The sequence below is a fragment of the Oncorhynchus keta genome, chromosome 28 (assembly GCF_023373465.1).
Source record: "Oncorhynchus keta strain PuntledgeMale-10-30-2019 chromosome 28, Oket_V2, whole genome shotgun sequence".
Lineage (NCBI taxonomy): Eukaryota > Metazoa > Chordata > Actinopteri > Salmoniformes > Salmonidae > Oncorhynchus > Oncorhynchus keta.
Genome location: NC_068448.1, coordinates 788,248 through 800,855, shown reverse-complemented (window position 1 = coordinate 800,855; position 12,608 = coordinate 788,248). Strand labels below are relative to the sequence as shown.

Sequence of the window (12,608 nt, the reverse complement as noted above, 5' to 3'; positions counted from 1 at the left end):
AACAGCTGTAAGTGAAATAAATAGGTTTAGTAAATAAATAGATGTTTTACTGTTATTGGGGACATATGTAAATACCAACAAATTAACGTTTTTGGCTAGTGTGGTGTGTTTCAACTATTTAACTGTACTAGAATGCTTAAAAGGCCGCCAAAACATTTAATATTGGTTATCGGGTATAGTTTTTTTGGGCAAGGAAAATATTGGATATCGGTGCATCCCTAATACGTAACAAATATATTGTTAACAAGCGCCAATTTAATTCCTCTAAATTATGCAAATATAGATCAAAGAGCATTAACCGGTCAATTTAATTTCACAAAATTATGCAAATATAGATCAAAGAGCATTACCAGTCAAATGTATTTATTGACTGGCATTTCCATCAGTGTCGAAGCTATAAAGCCGACCATTCAACTGGTATCTCCATCAGTGTAGAGGATATAAAGCCGACCAGTCAACTGGTATTTCCATCAGTGTAGAGGATATAAAGCCGACCAGTCAACTGGTATTTCCATCAATGTAGAGGATATAAAGCCGACCAGTCAACTGGTATTTCCATCAGTGTAGAGGATATAAAGCTGACCAGTCAACTGGTATTTCCATCAGTGTAGAGGATATAAAGCCGACCAGTCAACTGGTATTTCCATCAATGTAGAGGATATAAAGCCGACCAGTCAACTGGTATTTCCATCAGTGTAGAGGATATAAAGCCGACCAGTCAACTGGTATTTCCATCAGTGTAGAGGATATAAAGCCGACCAGTCAACTGGTATTTCCATCAGTGTAGAGGATATAAAGCCGACCAGTCAACTGGTATTTCCATCAGTGTAGAGGATATAAAGCCGACCAGTCAACTGGTATTTCCATCAGTGTAGAGGATATAAAGCCGACCAGTCAACTGGTATTTCCATCAGTGTAGAGGATATAAAGCCGACCAGTCAACTGGTATTTCCATCAATGTAGAGGATATAAAGCCGACCAGTCAACTGGTATTTCCATCAATGTAGAGGATATAAAGCCGACCAGTCAACTGGTATTTCCATCAATGTAGAGGATATAAAGCCGACCAGTCAACTGGTATTTCCATCAGTGTAGAGGATATAAAGCCGACCAGTCAACTGGTATTTCCATCAGTGTAGAGGATATAAAGCCGACCAGTCAACTGGTATTTCCATCAGTGTAGAGGATATAAAGCCGACCAGTCAACTGGTATTTCCATCAGTGTCGAGGATATAAAGCCGACCAGTCAACTGGTATTTCCATCAGTGTCGAGGATATAAAGCCGACCAGTCAACTGGTATTTCCATCAGTGTCGAGGCTATAAAGCCGACCAGTCAACTGGTATTTCCATCAATGTAGAGGATATAAAGCCGACCAGTCAACTGGTATTTCCATCAGTGTAGAGGATATAAAGCCGACCAGTCAACTGGTATTTCCATCAGTGTAGAGGATATAAAGCCGACCAGTCAACTGGTATTTCCATCAGTGTGGAGGATATAAAGCCGACCGGTCAACTGGTATTTCCATCAATGTAGAGGATATAAAGCCGACCAGTCAACTGGTATTTCCATCAGTGTAGAGGATATAAAGCCGACCAGTCAACTGGTATTTCCATCAGTGTCAAGGCTATAAAGCCGACCAGTCAACTGGTATTTCCATCAGTGTCGAGGATATAAAGCCGACCAGTCAACTGGTATTTCCATCAGTGTCGAGGCTATAAAGCCGACCAGTCAACTGGTATTTCCATCAATGTAGAGGATATAAAGCCGACCAGTCAACTGGTATTTCCATCAGTGTAGAGGATATAAAGCCGACCAGTCAACTGGTATTTCCATCAGTGTAGAGGATATAAAGCCGACCAGTCAACTGGTATTTCCATCAGTGTGGAGGATATAAAGCCGACCGGTCAACTGGTATTTCCATCAATGTAGAGGATATAAAGCCGACCAGTCAACTGGTATTTCCATCAGTGTAGAGGATATAAAGCCGACCAGTCAACTGGTATTTCCATCAGTGTCAAGGCTATAAAGCCGACCAGTCAACTGGTATTTCCATCAGTGTCAAGGCTATAAAGCCGACCAGTCAACTGGTATTTCAATCAGTGTAGAGGATATAAAGCCGACCAGTCAACTGGTATTTCCATCAGTGTCGAAGCTATAAAGCCGACCAGTCAACTGGTATTTCCATCAGTGTAGAGGCTATAAAGCCGACCATTCAACTGGTATTTCCATCAGTGTCAAGGCTATAAAGCCGACCAGTCAACTGGTATTTCCATCAGTGTAGAGGATATAAAGCCGACCAGTCAACTGGTATTTCCATCAGTGTAGAGGATATAAAGCCGACCATTCAACTGGTATTTCCATCAGTGTAGAGGATATAAAGCCGACCAGTCAACTGGTATTTCCATCAGTGTAGAGGATATAAAGCCGACCAGTCAACTGGTATTTCCATCAGTGTCGAGGATATAAAGCCGACCAGTCAACTGGTATTTCCATCAGTGTAGAGGATATAAAGCCGACCAGTCAACTGGTATTTCCATCAGTGTAGAGGATATAAAGCCGACCAGTCAACTGGTATTTCCATCAGTGTAGAGGATATAAAGCCGACCAGTCAACTGGTATTTCCATCAGTGTCGAGGATATAAAGCCGACCAGTCAACTGGTATTTCCATCAGTGTAGAGGATATAAAGCCGACCAGTCAACTGGTATTTCCATCAGTGTAGAGGATATAAAGCCGACCAGTCAACTGGTATTTCCATCAGTGTAGAGGATATAAAGCCGACCAGTCAACTGGTATTTCCATCAGTGTCGAGGATATAAAACATTATTTCACAATGTGATTGTTTTTTCTTCTCTTGGACAACCGGGCCGGAACCAATTTAATTTATCAGCTATTACCGAATAACGAAAGCCATGCTCATGAGTCTAAAGTGTCACGGCAGCACGTGTGTCACTAATTTCATCAGAGGCTAAGTTCAAACACAGTGGCAACAGTTTCTTTACATCCTGTCACAGTGGCAATAGTTTCTTCACATCCTGTCACAGTGGCAACACTTTCTTCACTTCCTGTTGTGTGTAAGATAAGAGAAAGACAGAGCGAGAGAGAGCAGGTGCTTGGGACAACCATATGAACCTAGATTTGGTCTTCACGGCCTGGAGGTTGGCTTCTGATATTCTACCAAGCCCAAGGGCAGCCTAAAGCCTGTATTGATATGGTCCTTCTGTAGCTCGGTTGGTAGAGCATGGCGCTTGTAACGCCAGGGTAGTGGGTTCGATTCCCGGGACCACCCATACGTAGAATGTATGCACACATGACTGACTGTAAGTCGCTTTGGATAAAAGCGTCTGCTAAATGGCATATTATATTATATTATAAATTTAAAAAATGTCAGTTGTTGCATGTGCATAACTAGGCTACGTGTTAGTGCTCAGCGATTAACCCATTTTTTGTGGAAAATTCTAATAGTTTGCTTAATTTCAGTTTGTGACAAAAATAAAACTAGTATAGCGTAGAGAATCATTGTACCATCTAAACCACTATGAAGTATATTTTCCATAACCAAAAACACTGGTCGTTTCAGCTAGTGTACAAAACCCACAGTATAAGATGCACGTACAAAACGTAAAAACAGGAAGCATAGAAATAGCACACATAGAACAGATCTACCGCTTATTAGACTTGCTGTCAAGTAGAATGACAGATCTACAACTACATTTCTATGTGAATTTGGTCAGTTTGCCCCCTCCCCCAAAAAAAAACGTTACATGTTGAGACTTCTAAGGAATGAAAAACTACTAATTTGTGCCATGCAACTTCCAAATAAGGACATAATGTAGGCAGGCCTAGAAAACCCCAACAGTGTTGAATAACCGCTGTTCAACACCTCCGAGGAATTGGAATATTTCCGTCCTTTCTGGGGTTTTTTTTTGTCATTGATTGTGTGCGTCATACATACCCTTAAGTTTGCAGTGCTTGAAATGGGCAGGAGCTCACAGGAGCCGAGCACTGGCACCGCAAATGGTCTACAGCTTGAGCAGCCCGTTCCTTCTATACAACACCATAATCAGAAGTATTGTGGAGCTCTCCTGTACCTACATGTAAACAGTCGCAAGCACTGCCTGTGTGACATTTTACTGCATTGTTTGGAGCTAGTAACGTAAGCATTTCACTGCACCCGCTATAACATCTGCTTAGCTGTGTACACAACAGTAGAGGTACGTGGGGAAAATCGCTGGGGAAGCCAAGCCAGTATAAAAGCCATATTACAACCTACTGTATGTTGTGATAATTGTGTTGTTTGCTCTATAACCCATTCGTTAATAAGCCACAGTGATATACAATAAGGCCCACACGATGAGGCTCTATAACCCCTAAACCACCGCGATGAGGCTCTATAACCCCTAAGCCACATAAGGCCCACACGATGAGGCTCTATAACCCCTAAACCACCACGATGAGGCTCTATAACCCCTAAACCACATAAGGCCCACACGATGAGGCTCTATAACCCCTAAGCCACATAAGGCCCACACGATGAGGCTCTATAACCCCTAAACCACATAAGGCCCACACGATGAGGCTCTATAACCCCTAAGCCACATAAGGCCCACACGATGAGGCTCTATAACCCCTAAGCCACATAAGGCCCACACGATGAGGCTCTATAACCCCTAAGCCACATAAGGCCCACACGATGAGGCTCTATAACCCCTAAACCACATAAGGCCCACACGATGAGGCTCTATAACCCCTAAGCCACATAAGGCCCACACGATGAGGCTCTATAACCCCTAAGCCACATAAGGCCCACACGATGAGGCTCTATAACCCCTAAACCACATAAGGCCCACACGATGAGGCTCTATAACCCCTAAGCCACATAAGGCCCACACGATGAGGCTCTATAACCCCTAAACCACATAAGGCCCACACGATGAGGCTCTATAACCCCTAAACCACATAAGGCCCACACGATGAGGCTCTATAACCCCTAAGCCACATAAGGCCCACACGATGAGGCTCTATAACCCCTAAACCACATAAGGCCCGCGATGAGGCTCTATAACCCCTAAACCACATAAGGCCCACACGATGAGGCTCTATAACCCCTAAACCACCGCGATGAGGCTCTATAACCCCTAAGCCACATAAGGCCCGCGATGAGGCTCTATAACCCCTAAGCCACATAAGGCCCACACGATGAGGCTCTATAACCCCTAAGCCACATAAGGCCCGCGATGAGGCTCTATAACCCCTAAGCCACATAAGGCCCGCGATGAGGCTCTATAACCCCTAAGCCACATAAGGCCCGCGATGAGGCTCTATAACCCCTAAGCCACATAAGGCCCACACGATGAGGCTCTATAACCCCTAAACCACCGCGATGAGGCTCTATAACCCCTAAGCCACATAAGGCCCACACGATGAGGCTCTATAACCCCTAAGCCACATAAGGCCCGCGATGAGGCTCTATAACCCCTAAGCCACATAAGGCCCGCGATGAGGCTCTATAACCCCTAAGCCACATAAGGCCCGCGATGAGGCTCTATAACCCCTAAGCCACATAAGGCCCACACGATGAGGCTCTATAACCCCTAAGCCACATAAGGCCCACACGATGAGGCTCTATAACCCCTAAGCCACATAAGGCCCGCGATGAGGCTCTATAACCCCTAAGCCACATAAGGCCCGCGATGAGGCTCTATAACCCCTAAGCCACCGTGATGAGGCTCTATAACCCCTAAGCCACATAAGGCCCGCGATGAGGCTCTATAACCCCTAAGCCACCGTGATGAGGCTCTAACCCCTAAACCACCGCGATGAGGCTCTATAACCCCTAAACCACCGCGATGAGGCTCTATAACCCCTAAGCCACCGCGATGAGGCTCTATAACCCCTAAACCACCGCGATGAGGCTCTATAACCCCTAAACCACCGCGATGAGGCTCTATAACCCCTAAGCCACCGCGATGAGGCTCTATAACCCCTAAGCCACCGCGATGAGGCTCTATAACCCCTAAGCCACCGCGATGAGGCTCTATAACCCCTAAGCCACCGTGATGAGGCTCTATAACCCCTAAGCCACCGCGATGAGGCTCTATAACCCCTAAGCCACCGTGATGAGGCTCTATAACCCCTAAGCCACAGTGATGAGGCTCTAACCCCTAAGCCACAGTGATGAGGCTCTAACCCCTAAGCCACAGTGATGAGGCTCTAACCCCTAAGCCACAGTGATGAGGCTCTAACCCCTAAGCCACCGCGATGAGGCTCTATAACCCCTAAGCCACATAAGGCCTGTGATGAGGCTCTATAACCCCTAAGCCACATAAGGCCCACACGATGAGGCTCTATAACCCCTAAGCCACCGTGATGAGGCTCTATAACCCCTAAGCCACAGTGATATACAATAAGGCCTGTGATGAGGCTCTATAACCCCTAAGCCACCGTGATGAGGCTCTATAACCCCTAAGCCACCGTGATAGACAATAAGGCCCGTGATGAGGCTCTATAACCCCTAAGCCACATAAGGCCCGCGATGAGGCTCTATAACCCCTAAGCCACATAAGGCCCACACGATGAGGCTCTATAACCCCTAAACCACCGTGATGAGGCTCTATAACCCCTAAGCCACCGCGATGAGGCTCTATAACCCCTAAGCCACCGTGATGAGGCTCTATAACCCCTAAGCCACCGCGATGAGGCTCTATAACCCCTAAGCCACCGCGATGAGGCTCTATAACCCCTAAGCCACCGTGATGAGGCTCTATAACCCCTAAGCCACAGTGATGAGGCTCTAACCCCTAAGCCACAGTGATGAGGCTCTAACCCCTAAGCCACAGTGATGAGGCTCTAACCCCTAAGCCACAGTGATGAGGCTCTAACCCCTAAGCCACCGCGATGAGGCTCTATAACCCCTAAGCCACATAAGGCCTGTGATGAGGCTCTATAACCCCTAAGCCACATAAGGCCCACACGATGAGGCTCTATAACCCCTAAGCCACCGTGATGAGGCTCTATAACCCCTAAGCCACAGTGATATACAATAAGGCCTGTGATGAGGCTCTATAACCCCTAAGCCACCGTGATGAGGCTCTATAACCCCTAAGCCACCGTGATAGACAATAAGGCCCGTGATGAGGCTCTATAACCCCTAAGCCACATAAGGCCCGTGATGAGGCTCTATAACCCCTAAGCCACAGTGATATACAATAAGGCCTGTGACAACAAAAAGACAACTGTCACAAAGTGGTAGAATATATTAAAAATGCACATTTAGCCTACGTTTGTTTCATCACAAAACTGGAGAGCAACATCGGTCTGGTGAAGTCCACAAAACAGATGCTGCATCTGTAACAGTGTAGACTTTACGTCCGTCCCCTCGCCCCGACCCGGGCGCGAACCAGGGACCCTCTGCACACATCAACAACAGTCACCCTCGAAGCATCGTTACCCATCGCTCCACTAAAAAGCTGCTGCCATTGCAGAGCAAAGGTGAACTACTACTTCAAGGTCTCAGAGCAAGTGACGTCACCGATTGAAACTCCACTAGCGCGCCCACCACCGCTAACTAGCTAGCCATTTCCCGTCGGCTACACAGACAAACAGTTATAGGACCTGCAGCACGGTCAAGCAAGTTAATGTTTTCAACCGTTTACTAAACAACTAGTGATTTAGAACCAATGAGTTACTGCAAGTCAGCACAATGACAACAGGGAGCACTGCCTCGGCTATTCCTGCAGCATTTACACTTCAACATTTAAATAAATCGTCAAATCAACAAGGCTATAAATGCTTAGATTAATACACTGAAAACAAACTTAAAAAAAGATACCAAAAACAATTTAGTCCAATCAACGTTCCTTAATATAACGTGGCTATCCATGGGACTGATTTCTGTGTGCCTGCTGATGTCAAACGTCGTTTTTTTTAAACTAATCCTACTTGTAGACTAGTTGAACTCCAATGTCACCCTCCTCTCCTTCATGTTGACAAGCCGCTCTGTCATACAGTAGTACACTTTTAGTTTGTTGTCATAGGCTACCTAGCTAAAATGCTTGCTAACCTGACTTCCGAGCATGGGCAACATTGAACCAGCTAAGTTAGCTAGCTAGTTAACGTGAGCCTACATCTAAGCTACATATCGAAGTCCAATTGTCTCGGGCCAGTGGCACAACGTATGAATTAATGTATGGTTACATCAGAATTACCTGAACAGAGAATCAAGTCCAAATCCCCATCTCCATCCATGGTTTAGGAAAGGACTGAGTTAGCAAGCTAGCGACTGCAGGACATCAAATCCAAACTGACCTCCCTTGGGGAACGTTTTGCTGCGCCAGACCAACGCTGATTGGCTCATTCATTTAGAATAGTTTGTATCAAGGGAGGCCAAACGCTTGCTGGCATCAATCAAGCAAATGCTACGTGCAGAAACAAGTTATACCATTATGGTCCAGACAGCATAAGATATATGGACTACACATACTGAGACAGACGGGTGCCGTTTCCCTCGCTTGGATTATTTATCCAGAGAGATTCAGACACTTGCGAATTGATGGAAAACTATGAAACACACAGAGAGACGAAAGATACCAAAAAAAAAAAAAAAAAAAAAAAGATAACTTATTGGTCAAATATCTGAGGAAGTCTGACATCATGAATACACGCCACTGTGTGCTTATCAATAATATGTCTGTTTTATAATGAATGACCCAGACGTAGAGAGAGAGAGAGAGAGAGAGCGCCAATTGCCGAGATGGTGTTGTTCCATACTGCCCCGAACTCACTCCGAGGGGATTCGTTTATCTGGCCCGCGTCACACAGTCCGGGGAGTTTCCGGGTCTAAAACAATGGCGTTCGTTTTGGATGCCTCCCGGGAATGAGCTTAGATGCCCCTCTCGAAGTCGGCTCAAAACAAACATAACGTAAATAAACTAGTGCGGTGACGAATAAGGAGTAGGCCCATGTGTTTTCACATGCAAAGGTGATTGCTTTTTGATAAACGCGTCATCTGCCTTCCCGATGAAAACGAACTTTATATTCAAAACATGTATTTTATGTTTTTTTTTTTTAATGTTTCTGGTCGATGCACCTAGAGTGGTGCAAATTACTGTTTGATTTGGGAAGATCGCTACTACCTCCCTGCTTTCGACCGATGATGTGACGGGCCATTGCCTGGTTCAACCCGGGCCAGCGTAATATAACTCCCTGACTATCCGTCTCCCCTTCCGATCAAAAACACACCGCGCCAAGGCTAGGGGAAAGGGCGGATTTTCCTTCAGTGGAAAATGTGATTTGAGTCCGAGTGTCCGACGAGCCAAAACTCAACCTCCTAACAGTCACCCTTTCCATGCCGACGCGATTTACTTAATATACGCGATGAATAAAAGGGAAAAAAATAGCCGAGGACGGGGGGAAACTCAAATTAACTGGCAAAATGACTAGAGCTGCAAGGTCGCTATTCGAGAAGCAATGTTACAAGAGACAAACAATAGGCTAAAGTAATTCTGCGGTTTGGTATGTCCGCATGGCGATGCAACATGCATTTGTTGTAGGCTGGATAGGCGAACTAACTGCAGCATCGCCACAGCAGACCGCTTCATACAAACTCAAACATATTTCGCCCAAAATAAAATTAAAAAAACTGTATCACGACTTACCCAGAATATGAAGTTGAAGATGAAAAGTAGATATTTGACACATTTCATTCCTCCTTCCACTTTCCCCATTGTTGGCTCAAAAAATGCACCGCTAATTCACAAAACGTAAATCGGAGTTGTCGCTATTCTTTCTCTTTAAAAAAAAAAAATGTAAACAATATATCGGTGCACGGTGCTGCTGTCAATATCGTCAGCAGAGTAAAGCACCTGAGGTTCCTCTCACTGTGTTTCCAGACCGCCCATTTCAATGTGAGGGGGGTTCCAGACCGGCGGTTCCAACTCGACACAGACAGACAGGGACAGCAGACATGCGGACTCGCTGATTCCAGTCCAGTGACTGCATGGTTGATTCTGATTGGATATGAAGCTGGCTGGCCGTATTCTCTCCTGCATGATTTGGTCTGATGGTGGTTTGGCCGTCTCTTTATTTTTTTCCTCAGACAGAGCTGAATCCGTGGCGATTTTAGCATGTAAATCTTGGTGGGGCAAAAACCATTTAAAAAAAAAAAAATCCATGCCAGCAAAGCCATAGTACAAAATGAATTGCATGATAACGTGAAAAACGGTGCACACAAACTGTTACGGAATACACAAAGCTGTCCCAACAGCAGCGCTTTCTTGGCTATCAGGGAAACAACTTATTCAACCTCATTTACTGCCTTAAAAAAACAGCTGACATGGCTGACTTGCTTGAACAAATGTGGTTTCTCCTGACAATCGAGGTGTACAAACCACGGCATAAGGGGATGGAGAGCGGATTAGAGGCTATCTGTAATTTCGATTAAGACATTAATGAGCGAGCTAGGAAGGACGTTGTTCATGTTCAGTACTTTTGAAATGTACAGCGACAGAATTCCGAACATGGGCCGTTCTTGCAGTATTCTCCCTGTACACCAAGTCAGGACCGTAGGATAATTAAAGGGGCCATATAAGCAGTGGCGACCTGTCATTCAGGGCAGACCCCAACTGTTTTGAGACCCACATTTTTAGCAAAAATAAATTAATACATTTTTTGTTGTTGCCTGTTTTGCATTTTATTTGACATTAATATGTGTCACATATCAGTTTGCAAACAATGTACAAAATACATATATATCATTGAGTTAATAAAGCCACATACAAACATGGTCTTTTTTGTGTTTTCGTGAGTAAAGCAGCTCCAAAATGCAGGTGTTTCAGCCTATCTCAGTGCTTTCTGTGGTGGTAGTGGGGCAAGCTATTAGAAAATGCGTTGCGCCATGATTGGCTCAGTGTTCTGTCACTCATGCGGATACTACGTCACCACCAAGTCTAAGGGTAAATTCTTATCTAGCCCCTCGGGTGCTGCCATAGAGTGTCATGGTTCCACCTGTCACCGTAGGGCAGCAGAGACCGTCCTAGAGACATTAACGACACTCAGGTTTTATGCTCGGAAGAGAGACCCTTAATCCCAGACTTGGACAACACACCCACTCCACTGAATAGCAGGCTAATGATTGCATTGCAACACTTACAGTTAGCCACTGATTTCTTCATTGTTGAATTTGCAATTTTCAACTTGTTGTGTAATGTTTATGGCCGATGCGCTCCGATATGTTTTATCTATAAATTCTCTTTATAATTTCTCGCCACGTGACAAGGATTAAAAAGGATTTGACAGTAGATTGTCGACTTGATTCACGATGACCGCTAGCTAAGATTTTGAAAGTATAATGTTGACACGATCAGTCCAATCAAAGCTACGATAGATATAATGTGATTTAACGATTTTATCTGTGGCCAATGACCTTGAGCCTTCTTGGATGGGCACCTCTAATGTAACTCTATGGCAGCACCAATGAAGGGGCCTGAATTGTTGTGCTCTCCCTGTAGACTTTGCAGTGATGTAGTGTCCCCATGAGTGACAGAACACTGAGCCAATCACGGCGCAACTAGAGAACATTACCCACCCCTACGCTCTGTATTTCCCACTGACTGCCCCATCACCATAGAAAGCACTGAGCTAGACTGAAACACCTGCACTCTGGAGCTGCCCCACCACCATAGAAAGCACTGAGCTAGACTGAAACACCTGCACTCTGGAGCTGCCCCACCACCATAGAAAGCACTGAGCTAGACTGAAACACCTGCACTCTGGAGCTGCCCCATCACCATAGAAAGCACTGAGCTAGACTGAAACACCTGCACTCTGGAGCTGCCCCACCACCATAGAAAGCACTGAGCTAGACTGAAACACCTGCACTCTGGAGCTGCCCCATCACCATAGAAAGCACTGAGCTAGACTGAAACACCCGCACTTTGGAGCTGCTTTACTCAAGAAATCAAAACAGAAATCATGTTCGTATGCGGCTTCATTAACTCAATTATCTTTTTTTTCTTCTTTCTTTTATTTTACATTGTTTACAAACTGATATGTGACACGTATTAATGCTAAAATAACATGCAAAACAGGTGGGGCTCAAAACAAGCTCTGCCACCTGCACTGAATGACGGGCCGACCACTGATTACCTATTGGGAAGCACAAAGCAAAATGCTGAGCTATCTGGCCCTAATCGACAGTATACCATGGCAAACTATTTGACCATAGTTTATCAAAAACCTTGACAAAGTACAGGCTGAGTGATCACAGCCTTGCCATTGAGAAGGGTAGACACAGGAAAACCTGTCTTCCTGTCGAGGAAAGGCTGTGCAACCACTGCACCACAGCAGGACCTGAGACGGAGCTGCATTTCCTGACTAAATGTCAAAAATATAAAACAATTAGTGTCATTTCTCCAAATTTGAAACCCTTATTCAAGATTTATTCAAAGACCTCTCTGGTGAGGATAGGCGACCCGAGACAGAAAGTGCCTCCTACAACTTACCCTTATGACTAGGGCCCAGAGGTTTTCCTTGAACCTTTATGACTAGGGCCCAGAGGTTTTCCTTGAACCTTTATGACTAGGGCCCAGAGGTTTTCCTTGAACCTTTA

General features: G+C 45.1%; 1 protein-coding gene across 3 annotated transcripts in view; it reads right to left on the bottom strand.

Annotated features, from left to right (window-relative positions):
• The window catches only part of LOC127913050 (CD9 antigen-like), a 47,126-nt gene extending 37,073 nt beyond the window's left edge, over positions 1 to 10,053 (bottom strand). The window contains exon 1 of one of the 3 annotated variants that reach the window (XM_052484310.1): positions 9,658 to 10,053. In XM_052484310.1, the coding sequence (XP_052340270.1) occupies positions 9,658 to 9,726 (69 nt within the window). In that variant the 5' untranslated portion in view covers positions 9,727 to 10,053. Of the gene's footprint in view, positions 1 to 8,208; positions 8,336 to 9,657 lie in introns of those variants that run through there. The other 2 variants (XM_052484308.1, XM_052484309.1) reach the window with 2 other exon arrangements.
• Positions 10,054 to 12,608: the final 2,555 nt, after the last annotated feature.